Source organism: Salvelinus fontinalis, chromosome 28 (assembly GCF_029448725.1).
Source record: "Salvelinus fontinalis isolate EN_2023a chromosome 28, ASM2944872v1, whole genome shotgun sequence".
Lineage (NCBI taxonomy): Eukaryota > Metazoa > Chordata > Actinopteri > Salmoniformes > Salmonidae > Salvelinus > Salvelinus fontinalis.
In genome coordinates this window covers 22,089,518-22,106,709 of record NC_074692.1, presented here as the reverse complement: position 1 = coordinate 22,106,709, position 17,192 = coordinate 22,089,518, and the positions used below count along the sequence as shown (strand labels likewise).

General features: G+C 42.4%; 1 protein-coding gene and 1 long non-coding RNA gene across 3 annotated transcripts in view; one reads left to right on the top strand and one right to left on the bottom strand.

Moving 5' to 3' along the window:
- Nucleotides 1-9,768: 9,768 nt before the first annotated feature.
- Nucleotides 9,769-17,192, bottom strand: part of LOC129826397 (sodium- and chloride-dependent GABA transporter ine-like) — a 40,880-nt gene continuing 33,456 nt past the window's right edge. The window contains exons 8-14 of one of the 2 annotated variants that reach the window (XM_055887091.1): nucleotides 16,526-16,638; nucleotides 14,714-14,854; nucleotides 14,307-14,406; nucleotides 14,064-14,164; nucleotides 13,690-13,860; nucleotides 12,746-12,903; nucleotides 9,769-12,511 (exon numbers count right to left, since the gene is read on the bottom strand). In XM_055887091.1, coding sequence (XP_055743066.1) covers nucleotides 12,793-12,903; nucleotides 13,690-13,860; nucleotides 14,064-14,164; nucleotides 14,307-14,406; nucleotides 14,714-14,854; nucleotides 16,526-16,638 — 737 coding nt within the window. In that variant the 3' untranslated portion in view covers nucleotides 9,769-12,511; nucleotides 12,746-12,792. Of the gene's footprint in view, nucleotides 12,904-13,689; nucleotides 13,861-14,063; nucleotides 14,165-14,306; nucleotides 14,407-14,713; nucleotides 14,855-16,525; nucleotides 16,639-17,192 lie in introns of both variants that reach the window. The other variant, XM_055887090.1, reaches the window with a different exon arrangement.
- Nucleotides 13,843-14,165, top strand: LOC129826398 (uncharacterized). The gene is made up of 2 exons (XR_008755029.1): nucleotides 13,843-13,925; nucleotides 14,035-14,165. It is a non-coding gene; the product is annotated as an uncharacterized LOC129826398 (long non-coding RNA).

The following is a 17,192-nucleotide window of genomic DNA, read 5'->3' as shown; positions in this document are numbered from 1 at the left end:
TATTTTACTTGGTGAAAAGTGTTGATACAGTATGAAGAGTAGTAACGATGTATGTGAATCCAAGCTTCATTCCGGGAGCGTCTCTCGGGAATGCACCCTGAGCTGACATTACTGTACATGTTTTTGACAAGGTTGTGTGATGATCACTAGAAATTATAATTATATATTTCAGTGAGTTTCATGAGCTTTTTAATCTCCTGTTCTTTAGTCTCTCATCCGCATTGTCTGTGATGTTATGGTCAGTAGCCCCATTTCCTGGGCACTGCGGTCACTGCACTGTAGCCCTCGCTGCTAAATGTACCCTCATTGGGTTAACTCTTAACAGGGAAAGAAAAAAGGGCACAGGCAGTGTACAGTACATGATGTCTAGTTTCATCATCATTGATCCATGAGTGCTCTGAGACCTTGTGTTTGGTGCATGAACCTGAGAAGGACTGGCTGCCTAATGTAGTCCAGGTGGGTCTTGTTGCTCAGGATGCTCACGGTGGGAGTGCAGAGAGCTGTTTCAGGTCTGCTTTCTAAATGGCACCATATTCCCAACATAGTGCACGTTGGCTATAGGCCCTGGTCAAAAGTAGTGCACTACAGTATAAATGGAATAGGGGGCCATTTGGAACTCAGCCCAGGTCTCAGAGATTCAGCTCACATGGTGAGCGTACCACATTAGGAAAACACTGGAGCAGAGAGAATCCTGAGAAGATTGTCTCAGCCATAAGTGAGCCATACTTTCCCTAGATATTCTGTTCATATTCCCAAACTATCTGCATTTACTTTCTCAGAAAGTTAATTGGTGCAGAATGAGAATATGCACAATGTACAAAACATTAGGAACACCTTAATATTGAGTTGCACCCCGCCCTCCCCGATACCCTCAGAACAGCCTCAATTCATCAAGGCATGGACTTCACAAGGTGTCGAAAGCATTCCACAGGGATGCTGGCCCATGTTGACTCCAATGCTTCTCACAGTTGTGTCAAGTTGGCTGGATGTCCTTTGGGTGGGGGACTATTCTTGATACACAGAGGAAACTGTTGAGCATCAAAAACACAGTGTTGCAGTTCTTGACACTCAAACCAGTGTGCCTGGCACCTACAGTACTACTATACCCTGTTCAAAGGCACCTAAAAATGTTGTCTTGCCCATTCCCTCTGAATGGCACACATACACAATCCATGTCTCAATTGTCTTAAGACTTAAAAAGCCTTCTTTAATCTGTCTCCTCCCCTTCATCTACACAAATTGAATAAGGGATCATAACTTTCACCTGGATCAGTCTATGTCATAGAAAGATTAGGTGTTCCTAATGTTTTGTATTCACAGTGTATCTCATATGTCAGCTTTGTTATTAGTGTAGCTGTGAACCATAAAGTGAAGTAAGAGATAAAAATAGTTTATTAAATTTGCTTAACTCTGACAAGTAATTGTAGACAATCAATCTTAACTGAAGCAATATTCAGTCTCTCTAAAAGCCCAGTGTCAGCTTCTGGAAATGTTGTCTGACCAGATAACACAGTGGGAATTCTTTATGGCTCTTGTGTCCAACAGTAGCATCATGACCTACTGGGGAGTCAGGCACTCCAGTTGTTTAGAGTGTTGGGACAGTAACCAAAAGGTTGCTGGTTTAATTCCCTGAGCTGGCACAACCTGGTCTCAGACTAGACGTATAAACGTAAATCCGGAACATTCAAATTAGTATGATATGTTACGTTTGTTTAAATAAAACATATGATTACTTAAGGCAAAAACAAAAGTAGGGTGGTTGTTCGGGGTGGAAAGCTACTTTGTAACTACTTAGCATGTTAGCTAACCCTTTTATCTAACCTTACTTCTAAACTTAAACTTAATCCTAACTAACGTTAGCCAGCTAGTTAGAATTCGTAAGAAAATACACATCAACCACCTGAGCCATGGTATAAGGGCACAGGGCGAGACCCAGATGCAGACACGGGAGGCATAGATGGTTTGAGTCTGATATTTATTATAATCCAAGGGGCAGGCAAGAGAATGGTCGTGGACAGGCAAAAGATCATCAACAAGGTCAGAGTCCAGGAGGTACAGAGTGGCAGGCAGTATGGTCAGGCAGGCGGGTTCAGAGTCAAGGCAGGCAATGGCCAAAACCGGGAGGACTAGCAAAAAGGAGATAAGTAAAAGAAGGCGCACGGAAAACCACAGTGGTTGACTTGACAAGACAAACAGGCAACAGACAAGCAGGGAACGTGAAGGAAATAAATACCCAGGGACTAATGGGGGAAACAGGTGACACCTGGAGGTGGGTGGAGACAATCACAAACACAGGTGAAACAGATCAGGGCGTGACACACGGCCTGTTTACCCGCTATCATCCAGAAGGCAAGGTCAGTACATGTGCATCAAAGCTGGGACTGAGAGACTGAAAAACAGCTTCTATCTCAAGGCTATCAAACTGTTAAATAGCCATCACTAGCCGGCTACCACCCGGTTACTCAACCCTAAACCTTCAAGATTTCTCTCTTGATAAATCAACTCTTCCTAAGTTAAAACATTAGTATTGTGTTTATTTTCTTTGCATTATTCGAGGTCTGACAACACTGCATCTTTTTTTGTTATTTTGACCAGTTGTCATTTTCTGCAAATAAATGCTCTAAATTACAATATTTTGGGGGGGAATTTGGGAGAAATGTTGTCAGTAGTTTATAGAATAAAACAAAAATGTTAATTTTACCCAAACACACACCTAAAACCAGAGAAACTGATCATTTTGCAGTGGTCTCCTAATTTTTTCCAGAGCTGTATAGTACATCTGAAGAGTATGTGGATGTAATGGTATATATACAGCAATTGTTGAATAGGATGGAATTGACTAGAATACAGTATTTACATATGAAATGGGTAAAACAGTATGTAAACATTATTAAAGTGACCAGTGTTCCATTATTAAAGTGACCAGTGTTCCTTGTCTATGTACATAGGGCAGCAGCCTCTAAAGTGCAGGGATGAGTAACCGGGTGGTAACCGGCTAGTGATGGCTATTTAAAAGTATGATGGCTTTGAGATAGAAGCTGTTTTTCAGTCTCTCTGTCCCAGCTTTGATGCACCTGTACTGACCTTGCCTTCGGATTATAGCAGGGTGAACAGGCCTTGGTTCGGGTGGTTGAGGTCCTTGATGATATTCTTGGCCTTCCTTTGGCACCGGATGTCCTCAAGGGCCGGCAATGTGCTCCCGGTCATGCGTTGGGTTGCGGACAGTGCAGTTGCTGTACCAGGCGGTGATGCAGCCTGATAGGATGCTCTCAATTGTGCATCTGTAAAACTTTGTGAGGGTCTTAGGGGCCAAGCCAAATTTATTCAGCCTCCTGAGTTTGAAGAGGCGCTGTTGCGCCTTCTTCACCACCCCCCGTCTGTGTGGGTGGACCATTTCAGATTGTCAGTGATGTGTACGCCAAGGATCTTTAAGCTTTTCACTTTCTCCACTGCGTCCCGTTGATGTGGATGGGGGCGTGCTCCATCTGCTGTCTCTTGAAGTCCATGATCAGCTCCTTCATTTTGTTGATTTTGAGGGAGAGGTTATTTTCCTGGCACCACTCCGGCAGGGCCCTCACCTCCTCCCTGTAGGCTGTCTTGTCGCTGTTGGTAATCAGACCTAACACTGTTGTGTTGTCTGAAAACTTGATGACTGAGTTGGAGGCATGCATGGCCATGCAGTCATGGGTGAACAGGGAGTACAGAAAGGGGCTGAGCAGGCACCCTTGTGAGGCCCCGTGTTAAGGGTCTGCGTAGTGGAAGTGTTGTTGCATACCTTCTCCACCTGGGGACGGACTGTCAGGAAGTCCAGGACCCAGTTGCACAGGGCGGGGTTTGAGTTTCTGCCTATAGGAAGGGAGGAGCAAAATGAAGTTGTGATCTGTCATGGTCAATAAACAACACTACGCTCATCATGTCTTAGCAGGATCAGATGGTGACAGGTGTCCTTGCAGGGTCAGACAGCCAGGGAAGACCAGTCTACGGAGCTCAGGTGAATTTTGCAGTATATTATTAGTGAATTGATACAAAGTTCCATCTTGAGTTTATGGGTAGGCTACAGTCTGGGATCTGGGAATAATGGTAATTTCATTTATTTAACCACTGATTCTATTCACGGATAATATAATGTATAAATGTACACCAATGTAATTCTTTGTCATGCCCTATCTGAGCAAGATCAGATGGTGACAGGGGTCTCATCAGGGTCAGGCAGCCAGGGAAGACCAGTCTGTGACAGCACAGAGGTGAATGTTTGCCAATACAAAACGTTCTTCTCTCTTTGCAAACACTGGACAAGCAAGAAGCTTAAAAGATTTGAACTATTTTAAGGCAATCTGACAAACCTCTAAAGTTGATTTCCAAACTGGGTTCATAGAGGCTTTAACAGCTGACACTAAACATGTCAAACAAAAATGTGAGGAAGACCTGGGAGACGCTATTGATGATGATGAATGGACACAGATATGTTTAAAATGCCCAGTCATGTTCACATAATTGCAGACATAAATTACTGCAGTTTAAGACCATCCGTAGAACGTACTATATGCAAGTGAAACTGAATATCATGCATTCATAAAATGTATTATTCTGCAGGAAATGTAAAGCACAAAAGGGGACATATTTGCATATGTTATGGTCTTGTGAAGTATGTTCTTTTATCTCAGCATGTCCACAGATTCTCCCTTCTCCCTGTTTTTGTTTGCTTGGAAATTTTACTGGAGACTGTTATTGGAAGAACTGTGTAACCTAGCATTTATAGCGGCTAAGAAATGCATTGCCATTAATTGGAAGGTTGGTTATCCTCCCACAATGTATGGATGAAACGTCAAGTTATGTACAGTATCAATAGTTTTGTTTTATCACAAGATTAAGGGTATACTGTGCAACTTTCATAAGGTCTGGATGCCTTATATGGAATACTGTACGACAAAAGGAGTCTGTATCGAAAACATGCCCACATCAGGGGAGATACCTATATAGGCAATCCCTAGCTGCTGGGCTGCTCAGTCCTGGTACTGGGGGTCTGCTGTACTGTTGTCACGCTGGCCTTGGCCTAACAAACCTGAAACAAATAATGAATGTTTCACTATGATCCTAAAGCTGAGTGGGGTGTGTTGGGTTGGGGCGTTACAGGGCCGTGGACCCCTAGGGGCAGGATGGGGTGACCCATCTATATAGTGTGCAAGTAAAAAGAGCTCTACAGTACTATTGGGCCTATGATATACATTATATGGAGGGTGTACTGTTTCTGTGTGTTAATGTGTAGGTGTATGTGTGTTTTCACTCAACTTTGGTTTTTCCAAACATTTCCCTTGAGCCCCCCAAAAAAGATAGGAAGTTGTGTTGGGGAGAGAGTTAAGTTATTGATTAGATTGGTGGGGGTCGGGCGTGCAGGTGGTTCGGGCTGGCTGGGCAGTCTGGTTGAAATTTGATATAGAGGATGTCTTAATAAATAAAAATAGAAAGTAAAGTCTTGTAAAAGTTGTTCATTTGTTAGGCTATTGGTTAAAGGTGCAACACAATATTGATTATTGAAGGACCATGTGTCATATTAGATTGTGTAGAAATACAGGAAAGGTGCTTTAGATGCCCCCAAAAATGGGAGGACCCCCAGATCCCCCGCAAAGTTATGTCCCCCCCCACTTCTAAAACCAAAGTTGCACCCGATGTCTACCCACACCTACCAAACACATCACAGCTATGCCTACCCACACATACCAAACACATCACAGCTATGCCTACCCACACCTACCAAACACATCACAGCTATGTCTACCCACACCTACCAAACACATCACAGCTATGTCTACCCACACCTACCAAACACATCACAGCTATGTCTACCCACACCTACCAAACACATCACAGCTATGTCTACCCACACCTACCAAACACATCACAGCTATGCCTACCCACACATATCAAACACATCACAGCTATGCCTACCCACACATATCAAACACATCACAGCTATGCCATCTTCTATCATCCCATCATCCTACAACCTTGCATAATTTTCTCTGTTTTAAACCCACCGTGTCTTTTTATATAATCCTTCTTTGAAGACTTCTTTGAGGATGGCTGGTAGATTCACGCCCACACTTCACCAAAGTTCTTATTATTTGGAGACCCATAAATCGGGCTCCTCCAGAGTTCATGCATATTCAGCTGCTGCCGCCTGCCTGGCTGGCTCCAGGCTCCACATAGAACCCCAGCCTCCCGCTCAATCAGCGGGAACAAGAAAAACACATTAATCTGATGGCCCATAAGAGCACTCATTCACTCTCAGGACTGTTAGCAGCAAACAGCCAATATGCTGTCTCAAGGATGCATGGAGAGGACTGGAGAGGACACCTCCCATCACCATATAGCCAATAGGAAAATGTGGGTACTTGGTGTAAACCAGCTTAAAATGTCAAATGCAGCATTGATTTTCAGATACGTGGAACCTCAGCCTGTAAAAGCCCATGTAAAATGTTGATATATGCATGTTGGGCTTAGCCATACATTCAGAAGTGAGCTACCTTTGTTTTTTTCTGTCTCACATACAAACCACTCTTCCTATTTACTTGGGCATACACACAACAGCATCCTCAGCAGGGACTCATGGGAATTGTCACTACAAAAGAATCTGAAGACAATGCATTTCTCGTAGAAGAAAGGAAGTCCTAGCAAAGCCTTGATCTTTGCCCTCATTATCTGTTGGGAGGTGAGCTCTATTTTGGGCTCGGCTCGTTTATTACCAAAACGAACACAACAACCCTTATTAAACTAAAGGGGAACGAACGAACGGGCCGCAGGAGCTCACTTAGAATCTGCATATCTGTAGAATCTGGCGACAGGTAGCCTAGTGGTTAGAGTGTTGGACTAATAACTGAAAGATTGCAAGATCAAATCCCTGAGCAGACAAGGTAAAAATCTGTTGTTCTGCCCCTGAACAAGACAGTTAACCCGCTGCCATTGTAAATAAGAATTTGTTCTTAACTGACTTGCCTAGTTAAATAAAGGATGAATAGTTGTTATAGTTACTTTTTTAATAGGTAGAAAAGCCCAATATAAATAATGAAAAAATGCTTATTTAAAAATGCAAGATTAAAGGTGTGTAGGCCTACATGAGAACATAAGGGATCCCGGGGGATTATTTTCAAATAAACTGAGCATATGCTCCTGGTCTACTGAATTCAGCCACTACCTGGCACTACAAATAGTAGAGCGCCAAGTCTCAAACCAGCACCTCTCCTCTCCTCCTCCACTTTGTCATCCCAGGTCTCTAATTAGCACCAAGCCTTTGGTCTGGATGTTTTCTTAGCTAATTGCACTTCTCATTTCTCCAAAGGTAAGTGCATCCTCAAAATTGCATTCCAACCAAGGAGTTTACAATTAATTGCACATGAAAATGAACAGTGGTTATATTAACCAGCTGGGGTAAGCAATGTACTTTGTCATCTACATGGTAATTCATACAACATCTGCTGTATGATTCTCAAACCCAAACAATTTTTCCCATAGAAAAAAACATGTAGAAAAAAAGTGGCACGTACACCAGATAGGTGCAGTAAAATGTGTTGTTTCACAGGATCAGACATTGTAGTACACCACCCCTGGAGCATATTAGGGTTAAGTGTCTTGCTCAAGGGCACATCAACAGATTTCTCACCTTGTAGGTTCAGGTATTCGAACCAGCGACCTTTCGCAACCTCAACTGGTGTTGTACATGGAAAGAACAAGTCAGATGATGACACATCAATTTGCCTCCCCCTCCATGTCCAAACTGTCAGATATATTTGTTTCCAAAGGGTGGAGGGCTGAAATGTGACATCAGAACATGGATTCATCGGTCAGCGCCACATCAGCAGCCTCACTCACTCTGCCAACAGAAAGTCCCCTGACACTTACTTTAGCCCAGCAAATGGTTTGCTCTTTTGAAGGACAAGAAAATAAATTGAGATGAATTGCCTTTGCCATCGGAGATTAGGGGAGCATCACAAACAAATAGGAGAGAATAAAAGCCTCTTTCAATCATTTAATGTTCTTATCTTTATAGTTTAGCTACAATTGGACACATCATTGTCAACACAGACCCAAGCCTTAACATTGTAACTAACAACATATCAATGTAGCCATACTATCGCTCAGCAAACCTTATGGCTTATGACATTGTAGATCTGAAGGCCGTGATGATCCTCAGCCACAACCACCACCCCCAAATTCACATCTTAACTGACATTTGTAAATGTTTCTAAATAATGATTTAGTGAACATTAATTTAATCATTCTAAATGTATGTTATAGTATTTATTTTTTCCTTAATTTATTTTGAACATAGTCATTCACTATAATGGCAAACATACAGAATGAGTGAGAGAATATACTGTAGCAATGCTGCTCTGCCTGTGTAAGTCTGTCAGAGCCAGGGAAAGAGAAGTTTTAATTTCCCATGATTGCTGATCTCATCTTTCACAGGCACTGAACCCTGTTCGGCACACAAACACAGTGCTTCTCAAATACCTGCAGTGTTGCTGGGAGTCTGAGGCCATGCTAATCAGATGGGCCGAGAGACTGAGAAAGCGGATGTGCTCTGCTTTTCTGTCAAATCACTCCCCCCCTTGCCTTTAGAGCGAGTGTTTGTTTCTACTGCAGAGGTCAGCCAAGGCCTGGAACCGCTTCAGTTTTCGATTCTCTCTCTGCCTGCCTATCCCTGCCTGTCTTTCCACTCTGATGAAACTTTATTGATCAGAATGGAAACGTTGGAGAAAACAAATCCATTAGGTCTAAATTGTTTCTGAAGTATTCAAGAATACCAGTGCGCTAGTTGATTTTTTCCTCCCAGATGCCGCTCCACTTTTACCAGAGGCCCATCGTTTAACAAATCTCCTCCTACATCACACCAGACAGACCCACATACACTACTATCCACCCTTTCCTGCCCATGAATTTACTGCCCCATTGGCTGCAAAAGTCTATAGCCATTGATCTAGCAGCCCCGCCAGCAGTAATTTAGTGACTGCCATACATTTATGTCACGAAGAGGGCAGGAAGGGAGGGGATATCGATCACATTGCAGGCCTATGGTACTGACCCTGCTCACTGCTCCACTGTGAGGCTAATTAACTACCCACCTCCAAAGGCACTACAGTCAAATAGGTTCTGCTCTGACTCCCGCTCTCCATGCACAGATCTGACCCTGTGGGATTCCTGCAGTGTGCAATAAAACATTCTCAAATGAAGAATGGAAATGGATTTGTGCTTAATTATGCCAATAATTCTTCACAGTGACTAATTAGATAAATTAAAAACAAGATTTGGTGAGTGCTTAACTGCAAGCAGGAAACCAGATACATTCAGCTGTCTGTTTGCATGCCAAATTATAACTATAGTATACAATATTTGTTTAAAGTGCTGAAAGATGTCCACTAGTTTCTGAGGTAGGGTATACTATAGGATTATAGTCTGCTAAAAATGTGTAATGAGCGTATTAATACTAGCTGGTAGTTATCATCTCCTGTATACAAGTCACTAAAACAGCTTGAGTGAGTTTTTAGGAATACCACAACTAAAAATGATACATTTTCCAAATTGTATTAACATAAGCTGATGTACATAGAAATGCTTGTTAAGAATAATCATAGACATTTGTACTGGCCTATGGCAACATGCCCCTGAGCTGCATATTATTACTGTCTGTACATTGCTGCCATCTACTGTTAAATTATGCTCTTCAGAACAGACACATTGATGAATTGAAAGGGCTCGTAAAAATCAAACATATTTGCCAATAATGTTCTTTATTTGACACAAATATCTCTGCGTGATAAACAGGTATTATCAATCTCATTTTCTTTTTCAACGTTTCAGATCAAAAATAAGTCCAACAGAAAGTACACTTTAAACAAGATACATGTAAATAAAAAGAGATAAAATTGATTTAGCATAAAATAATGATTTAAAAAGGAGAAAGTTGCTATTTTAAAAGCGTAATATGAGCATAAACATTTCTACCATTAAAGTAGTACCACCATGGAGAACTTAATGGAGAAATAGTAACAGTGTCTTTGTTATTTCATATACAATTTTGTTTGATACAACAAAAAACATTTGAAAATAAATAAAATGTAAAATATTTGGTATGAGAACAATGAATAAAAAACAACCAGCAGCAATAACCCCGCATTTTGTGACACAACCATACAATTGCATAGAATAACAAAAGTGTATTAGGCATGATTATATTTTTAACCTCTTATTCTGGTTTGTGCAATGGTAGAAATAGACGATTGTCATCATAAACTAATTAGTCAAAACTAAATGCTGTTTGACAGACACAAAATGCATCTAAAACAGCTAACTAAATGGGAATTTGATCTTGTTTTATATCAAAAGAGAATTAACACTAAATGATAATTGTGTGAATTTTTTAATGATCCTTAAGATGGGTTGGTGATAATCTCTATGATATGTTCTTGGTATTTTCATCAAATATTGACAACCCAAAATCAATATTTTTGATACATGGCACTTGTGGCAGGTGGCAAACGTATCTTCACTTAGTTACATATTTATGTGACCCCTCAAAATAACCCATTGTATTTATTTCATACATTTGACCATCTAAATCATGTCTAATAATATTTATTTCTTTGAGCCTTTCAGTCCCATAGTCTAATGTCATTGGATCTTTTAATGACAAAAGGCACTCCTTGTAAAGCTGAGATCCAATGTCATTGATGTAACAAACACGAAGACACATAACTGAGGCACAAACTGTAGCAGAGCAAGTAAAATAGAAAACTCCAACCAGAACCCCAAAACTTCAAAGTCCATTCAAGTGTAAAAACTGCTGATGAATGATGTCAGAACATTGGACACTCCCACTAACCACCGTCAGAACATTGGACTCTCCCCACTAACGGATGTCATAGCAGCACTGCAGTGGTTTCCCTCCTCACAGTTAACCTCTCCTCTATACATCTAATTGCATATATATTTTTTACCTTTATTTAACTATGCAAGTCAGTTTTAAGAACAAATTCTTATTTACAATGATGGCCTTCCCGGGGAACAGTGGGTTAACTGCCTTGTTCAGGGGCAGAACAACAGATTTTTACTTTGTTGATCAATATTCACCTGAGCCCCATCTGACCTCACGGTGAGTAAAAACATTGGCCACAAGGTGAAGATGTTGATTCAATGTGGACCTTAGTCCATGAAATCGGTCTGGGAAAAGGTTTGTTTTCTCGCTGATTTGCCTAGCCATCATTTGTTGCATTGAGCGGCCACCTATTGGTTGTAACTGTGGATGCTTCATCGGTCTAAGGCTGAGCTGAGTTGATCAGTGTGTCATTTTGTCGGATGATATGAAATATGCCGCTATCGCTTGTGTGTGTATTGGCTACATTGGTTTTTACATTTGGTGAACATTGTTTGTCAGTTTATGTTGGGAGACACAATATGTTAGGTCTAGCGGGGAGAAGAGCTGGTTGAAGAGATTACCAGAGGGACGAGTTGTTCTCCGTAGTTCATAGTCTTGTGGCATGATGAATATGATGTTTTACCATATAATAATCAGGGGTGAAAGTAAGGCGGTAAAACGTGAGCCTATTACACCATTATTTAACATTACTGCATGTCAGCAGCATGAACAATTTGCAAATGGACTTGAAATTGGGTGGTATATGCGCCAAATTGCATTGTAGTTTGAGGAGAACACTTAGCCTCCACTTTGTAAAGGCGGAGATGAGTGGCGGAGACGCACACGGAAAAGGCGGAGATGAGTGGCGGACACAGAGGCGCGCGTGGACAACAGTGGATGCATCAATTCAGGCTACAAATGTAGGCCTAATGGCAATCACAGAATGTCAATACAATACACCTAGATGTTTTATAACAGATGTCTCTTTCCATTCATCGAATTGCGGTTGCACTGTTGGGGTTTGGATTGGATGAATGTGCGTGCGCGTGTAGCCTACAAGAGCGCCTCTGTTAAGTGATTGTTTGACAATCAGATGAAAACGTTGTGTTTGGCTATGGGAAGCTAAGCTTTCCCTAAAGTCAATTTCATTAAAATTGCCAAAATGATATAGCCTAATTAGCTTGATCCTGTCAATAAAAAAAATTATACAATTATTCAAAATAGGCTACACCAGAAAGCATGATTTGGCCACAGAGGATCGATAGCTTCTTAAAAAAAAACTGTTGATTGTTTTAAATTGCATAGCCTCCAACCTGTATCCCATCTTATTGGAACCAGCGGAGAACATGGGCCATATCCCAGGTGAGTGTGCATTTTCACTGTCCTTGTCATTGGGTCTGCACCACTTTTTGTTTTTGGACAATCATTTCCTCCTCCAGGTTAGATGGACATCATATTGTATTGGTGTCTCCCCTCTTCGCTGTCCAATTATATTAATCAGACATCATCGTTTTTATTAATATGTTTGTAAGTGTCAGAGTAGGCTACCCTGTAATGCTTATAGTATAAAAAAGTGTGTGTAAGCACTTGGGTATCCAGTACCTGTAAGGAAATAAAGCGCTTCAGAACAAGGACATGTCATGGCACTTGAAGGACATCTTTGAGGTCCATAACTAATGGTTTTACCTTGACTGTTTACCCTGTCTATTTCACTATAGGTAAGGTGTCATGTTATCAGTGATTCATAGAATAAATATTAGGGTAAATACTTGAAAAAGTTATTTACATAAACTACCCAACAACCTCCCCACCTCCCTATCCTAATAGAGCACTCACACAGTCACGGTGACTCACGAACCTAGACACAGTGCTTTTGTCCCTGTTCACAGAGGATTGATAAAGACAACAGACTCCGGTATGTCCACTCTCTGCTTCTCTGGTAGATGGTTGACAGGGTCCAACTCTATTGTAGGAGTCATGGCTGTTTTTATCCTCTGAGGGCACAGAGAATCAATAAAAGAAGAGGTTCAGAGTCGCATACATAGTTTAACTACGGTTTCTACGGTTTCTGCCAATGCCCAGAACATATTTATCATGCATTTGAGTTATTTATATGACTGCCATGTGGGATAAATGTACAGTATCAAACATATGTCTGTCTCTCTCTTCGCCTCCTCTCCCAGAGGACAGGAGCCTTAGGACCGTGCCTCAGGACTACTTGGCCTGACGACTCATGGATGTCCCTGTCCACAGTCCCCTCGGCCGGGCTATGGAACCCTGACCTGTTTCACCGGACATGCTTCTCTCTCTCTCGTAAAAAGCCAACTGACATTTACTCCTGATGTGTTCAACTGCTGCACCCTCTATAACCACTGTGGTTATTATTTCACCCTGCTGGTCACCTATAAACATTTGTACATCTTGAAGAACGATCTGTCCTTAATGGCCATATAATCTCCACCCGGCAATGGCAGAAGAGGACTGGCCACTCCTCGGAGCCATGTTCCTCTCTAGGTTTCTGCCTTTATAGGGAGTATTTCCTAGCCACCATGCATCTGCATTGCTTGCTCTTTTAGGTTTTAAGGTTGGTATCTGTAAATCACAACTGCTCATGTAAAAAGGGCTTTATAAAATACATTTGACTTATTGATTTGTGTGTGAGTGTGTGCGTGACTGTGTGTGTATATGCGTGAGTACCAGTATACTTGTTCAGTATGTATGCACGATGCTAAATCTAAATGTATCAGTATGCGTGTTTGGTTTACTGAACGGATGCTCACCTGCATCAGTGTGCCCTTATTTCTGCAGATCTCGTGCAGGGCTCCCAGGGGGATCCACACGATGGAGACCAGGGAGATTCCCCAGCCCACCACCTCTGCCCAGACAGGGTATGTGTAGGACTTCCCATAGCGAGCGGGCGTGTACTGGACGATGCTGGAGATCAGAATGCACTGCAGGGGAGGAGGTTACACTTGGATGAAACCTCTAATACAACAAATGGATCATTAAGTCTGAGGTACGGCTAGCACTACTATTACGACTACAAAAAGTAAAATCAACAACTATAAACCACAACAAATCCTCATCACCGTCATTGCGCTAACTTTCCTCATTACCATCATCAGAAAAGACATCAGTCAGCCATAGCACTCACCAGGACCAGCACAGGGGAGAAGAACATCCAGCAGGAGCGGAAATAGATGTTGGGAGCCTTTCCCAACATCCTCTTGATCACGATGGTCATCCGCCCCAGTCCTGCAATAACACATTGCATTAAATACTTACATTTACTCAGACCTACATACTGTCTATTCAGCAAAGTGTTTTATCTTCTTGTATAAATACACAACAGGTTGTTGAATTTCATCGTAAGGGGAGAGAAGGTGCAGGGTATTACCAAAAACCCAGCAGACAGCGAGGACCTCAAAGAAGGCCAGGAACATGAGAGACACCACAGCAGTGTAGTGGTCCATCAGCTGGAACACGTATATTCCCCCCTGTATATGTGTGTGTGTGTGTGTGTGGTGGGGGGGGGGGGGGAGAATGAGAAAGGTTTAATTATAAAAAGTTTCATTTCCTGACTGCATCTTGTTCTCAATTTACTGGGGGAAAAGCAACCCACTCCACAAGACAGAGAATCAGCTGGTCAACCATGCACTACTTACTGGCTGTATGTGTCTTAGTCGTCTACTGATAGAAACCAAAATAAAACAGGTCCAAACATGAGTATACTGTCTCATTCCGAGAGGAGGGGGCGGGGCGTTAGCCGATGGATAGTAATAATATCTGACAGGACCACCTTACCTTAGTGATGTGAGGAATGCCTAGAAGAAAGCCAATAACACAGACAGCCAGAACGATGATCTCCTGTCTCTTCAGGACACGCAGCACCTTGGGGCCACAGCCGTCCATTATGGACGTCACCGCCACCTCCACCATAGCAAACTGCAGAGCACAATACAGTGGGGAAAGTGAACTGAGCAGTTGTGGAAGTTGAGGCTGCTCTAAAGTTGCCTCAGGTGATTTATTTTTCTGAAAACAACAAAACTAAGGAATTCCACTAGGCCTATACTATCCCCATTGTTTAAGCGAAAGACAGACAATTTATGGCATTTATGGCAGCCAGGCAAGTTGAGCCTGCTCTGTGGTTGTTCCATTAGGCAGGGGATTTAAAATAAAATAAAAATGAAAACAACCAAACTTCCCAAAATTCCTGTAGCCTAACATATCTACACTGAGGCATCGCAAAAGCGCTCTGTTTTTTTAAACCTGCTACACTGGAAATGTAACTTTTGGTCAGGGCGTGGAGAGCGAGCCACTTTATTTTATTGCTCTCACAGGGGGTGATTTACTTTACAAGCGGTAGTCACCTAGAAAGAAAACTAGGTAGGGCTAGGTATCAACAGCAAAGTGGAGAGCGAGCTCTGCTTTCTATAGATGTGCGCCATGCCCAACATGTGATTTCCATTAATAATTATTGGTCAAGACACACACAGGACATAGGCTACTAATTGTGCTCAAGTTGACAAATGAGGCAAGTCAGTCCCCCAAAAAACAGTAGGTCTACTTTGTCTTTGTTTTCAACGCTTTTACGCCAAAAAAAAGTGTATTAATGGGCCTCCCGAGTGGCATAGCGATCTAAGGCACTGCTCCGCAGCGCTTGAGGCGTGACTACAGACCCGGTTTTGATCCCAGGCTGTGTCACAGCCGGCCATGCCCAGGAGACCCATGAGGCGGCACACAATTGGCCTAGCGTCGTCCGGGTTAGGGGAGAGTTTGGCAGGCCGGGATTTCCTTGTCCCATCGCACTCCAGCCACTCCTTGTGGCGGGCCGGGCGCCTGCAAGCTGACTTCGGTCACCAGCTGGACAGTGTTTCTTCGATATATTGGTGTGGCTGGCTTATGGGTTAAGCGAAGAGTTTGTCAAGAAGCAGTGCAGCTTGGCAGGGTCGTGTTTCGGAGGACACCAGGCTCTCGACCTTCGCCTCTCCTGAGTCCGTAGGGGAGTTGAAGCGATGGGACAAGACTGTAACTACCAATTGGATGTCATGAAATCGGGCAGAAAAGTAAAAAATAAAATAAAAAGGGTATTAAACTAAATAAAAAGTGGTGGAACAAATGCCTTGCTCGCCACACATTTGCCGGCGACCCTGCTTCCTCTCTTCCCTCATCAGTCAGCCGAGCAGTTAAGAGCATTGGGCCAGTAACCAAAAGGTTGCTGGTTCGAATCCCTGAGCCGACTAGGTGAAAAATCTGTTGTTGTGACCTTGAGTAATGCACTTACCCTAAATGCTCCTGTAAGTCACTCTGGATAAGAGCATCTGCTAAATGACTCAAATGTAAATGTCAAATGTAATCAATCTAAATAAATATTAAAAGATGACCTACAATGGCTGTTTTTACCAAAAGCGGTCTCCGAAAATATATTACATGACGGCCAAAGAAAAAGACGACTATGACAGAAACATGTTATTAGTGGGTATATTATCGTTACACTGTATGCACTGATGTGGGAAAAACATGTGCACTAAAAACTATGATTAATTATGAATGGCTTCTTCTTTTCATTATTGGCTTCATACCATAACCACAAGCGTGCGTGTGCGAGTGTCTAACCTGACTGTCCAGTCCCAGGCAGAGAAGCATGAAGAAGAACAGAGGAGCCCACAACTGGGGCAGAGGCATAGTGGAGAAGACCTCTGGATACACCACAAACACCAGCCCAGGACCTGTGGCACACAAACGCACCATAGGATGTCAAACAAGAAGGGTAGGAAAACACCCACAACATTAGCACAAGTAAAGACACTGGTTTAGAAGTTGACAAGGCCAACGAAGTCAAGTTGGAAACATCGTACAGATTAATGAACCGGTTTCCCTGGCACTGATTAACCAGTGGTTATCTCATCCGACACTAGGAAGTCAAAGCGTTCAATAACAAAACATGGTAGACGGGACACCTTCTCCACCCTCATGCAGTTGACCTCATTAGTAATATGATCTAACAAAAATGTTACATTAATAAAAAATTGTGGCATACAGAAAGATGATAGCAATGGTCATGTAATAAATATATCTGGGTCGGTTTCATTCCATTCACAATTACCTGAGGAAGTGTCACGCTTGGAATGGGAAACAAAACGATCTAATCATTCATCATAAGTCATCTTCCATAAATGATTAACTCAGAGGCAACTGAACACTGAACACTTCTGAAGTCACAAGAGGTCAGTGGATGTCAAACAGTTAGTCAGCAGTGAGTCAGTGGTATCCAAGACCAGAT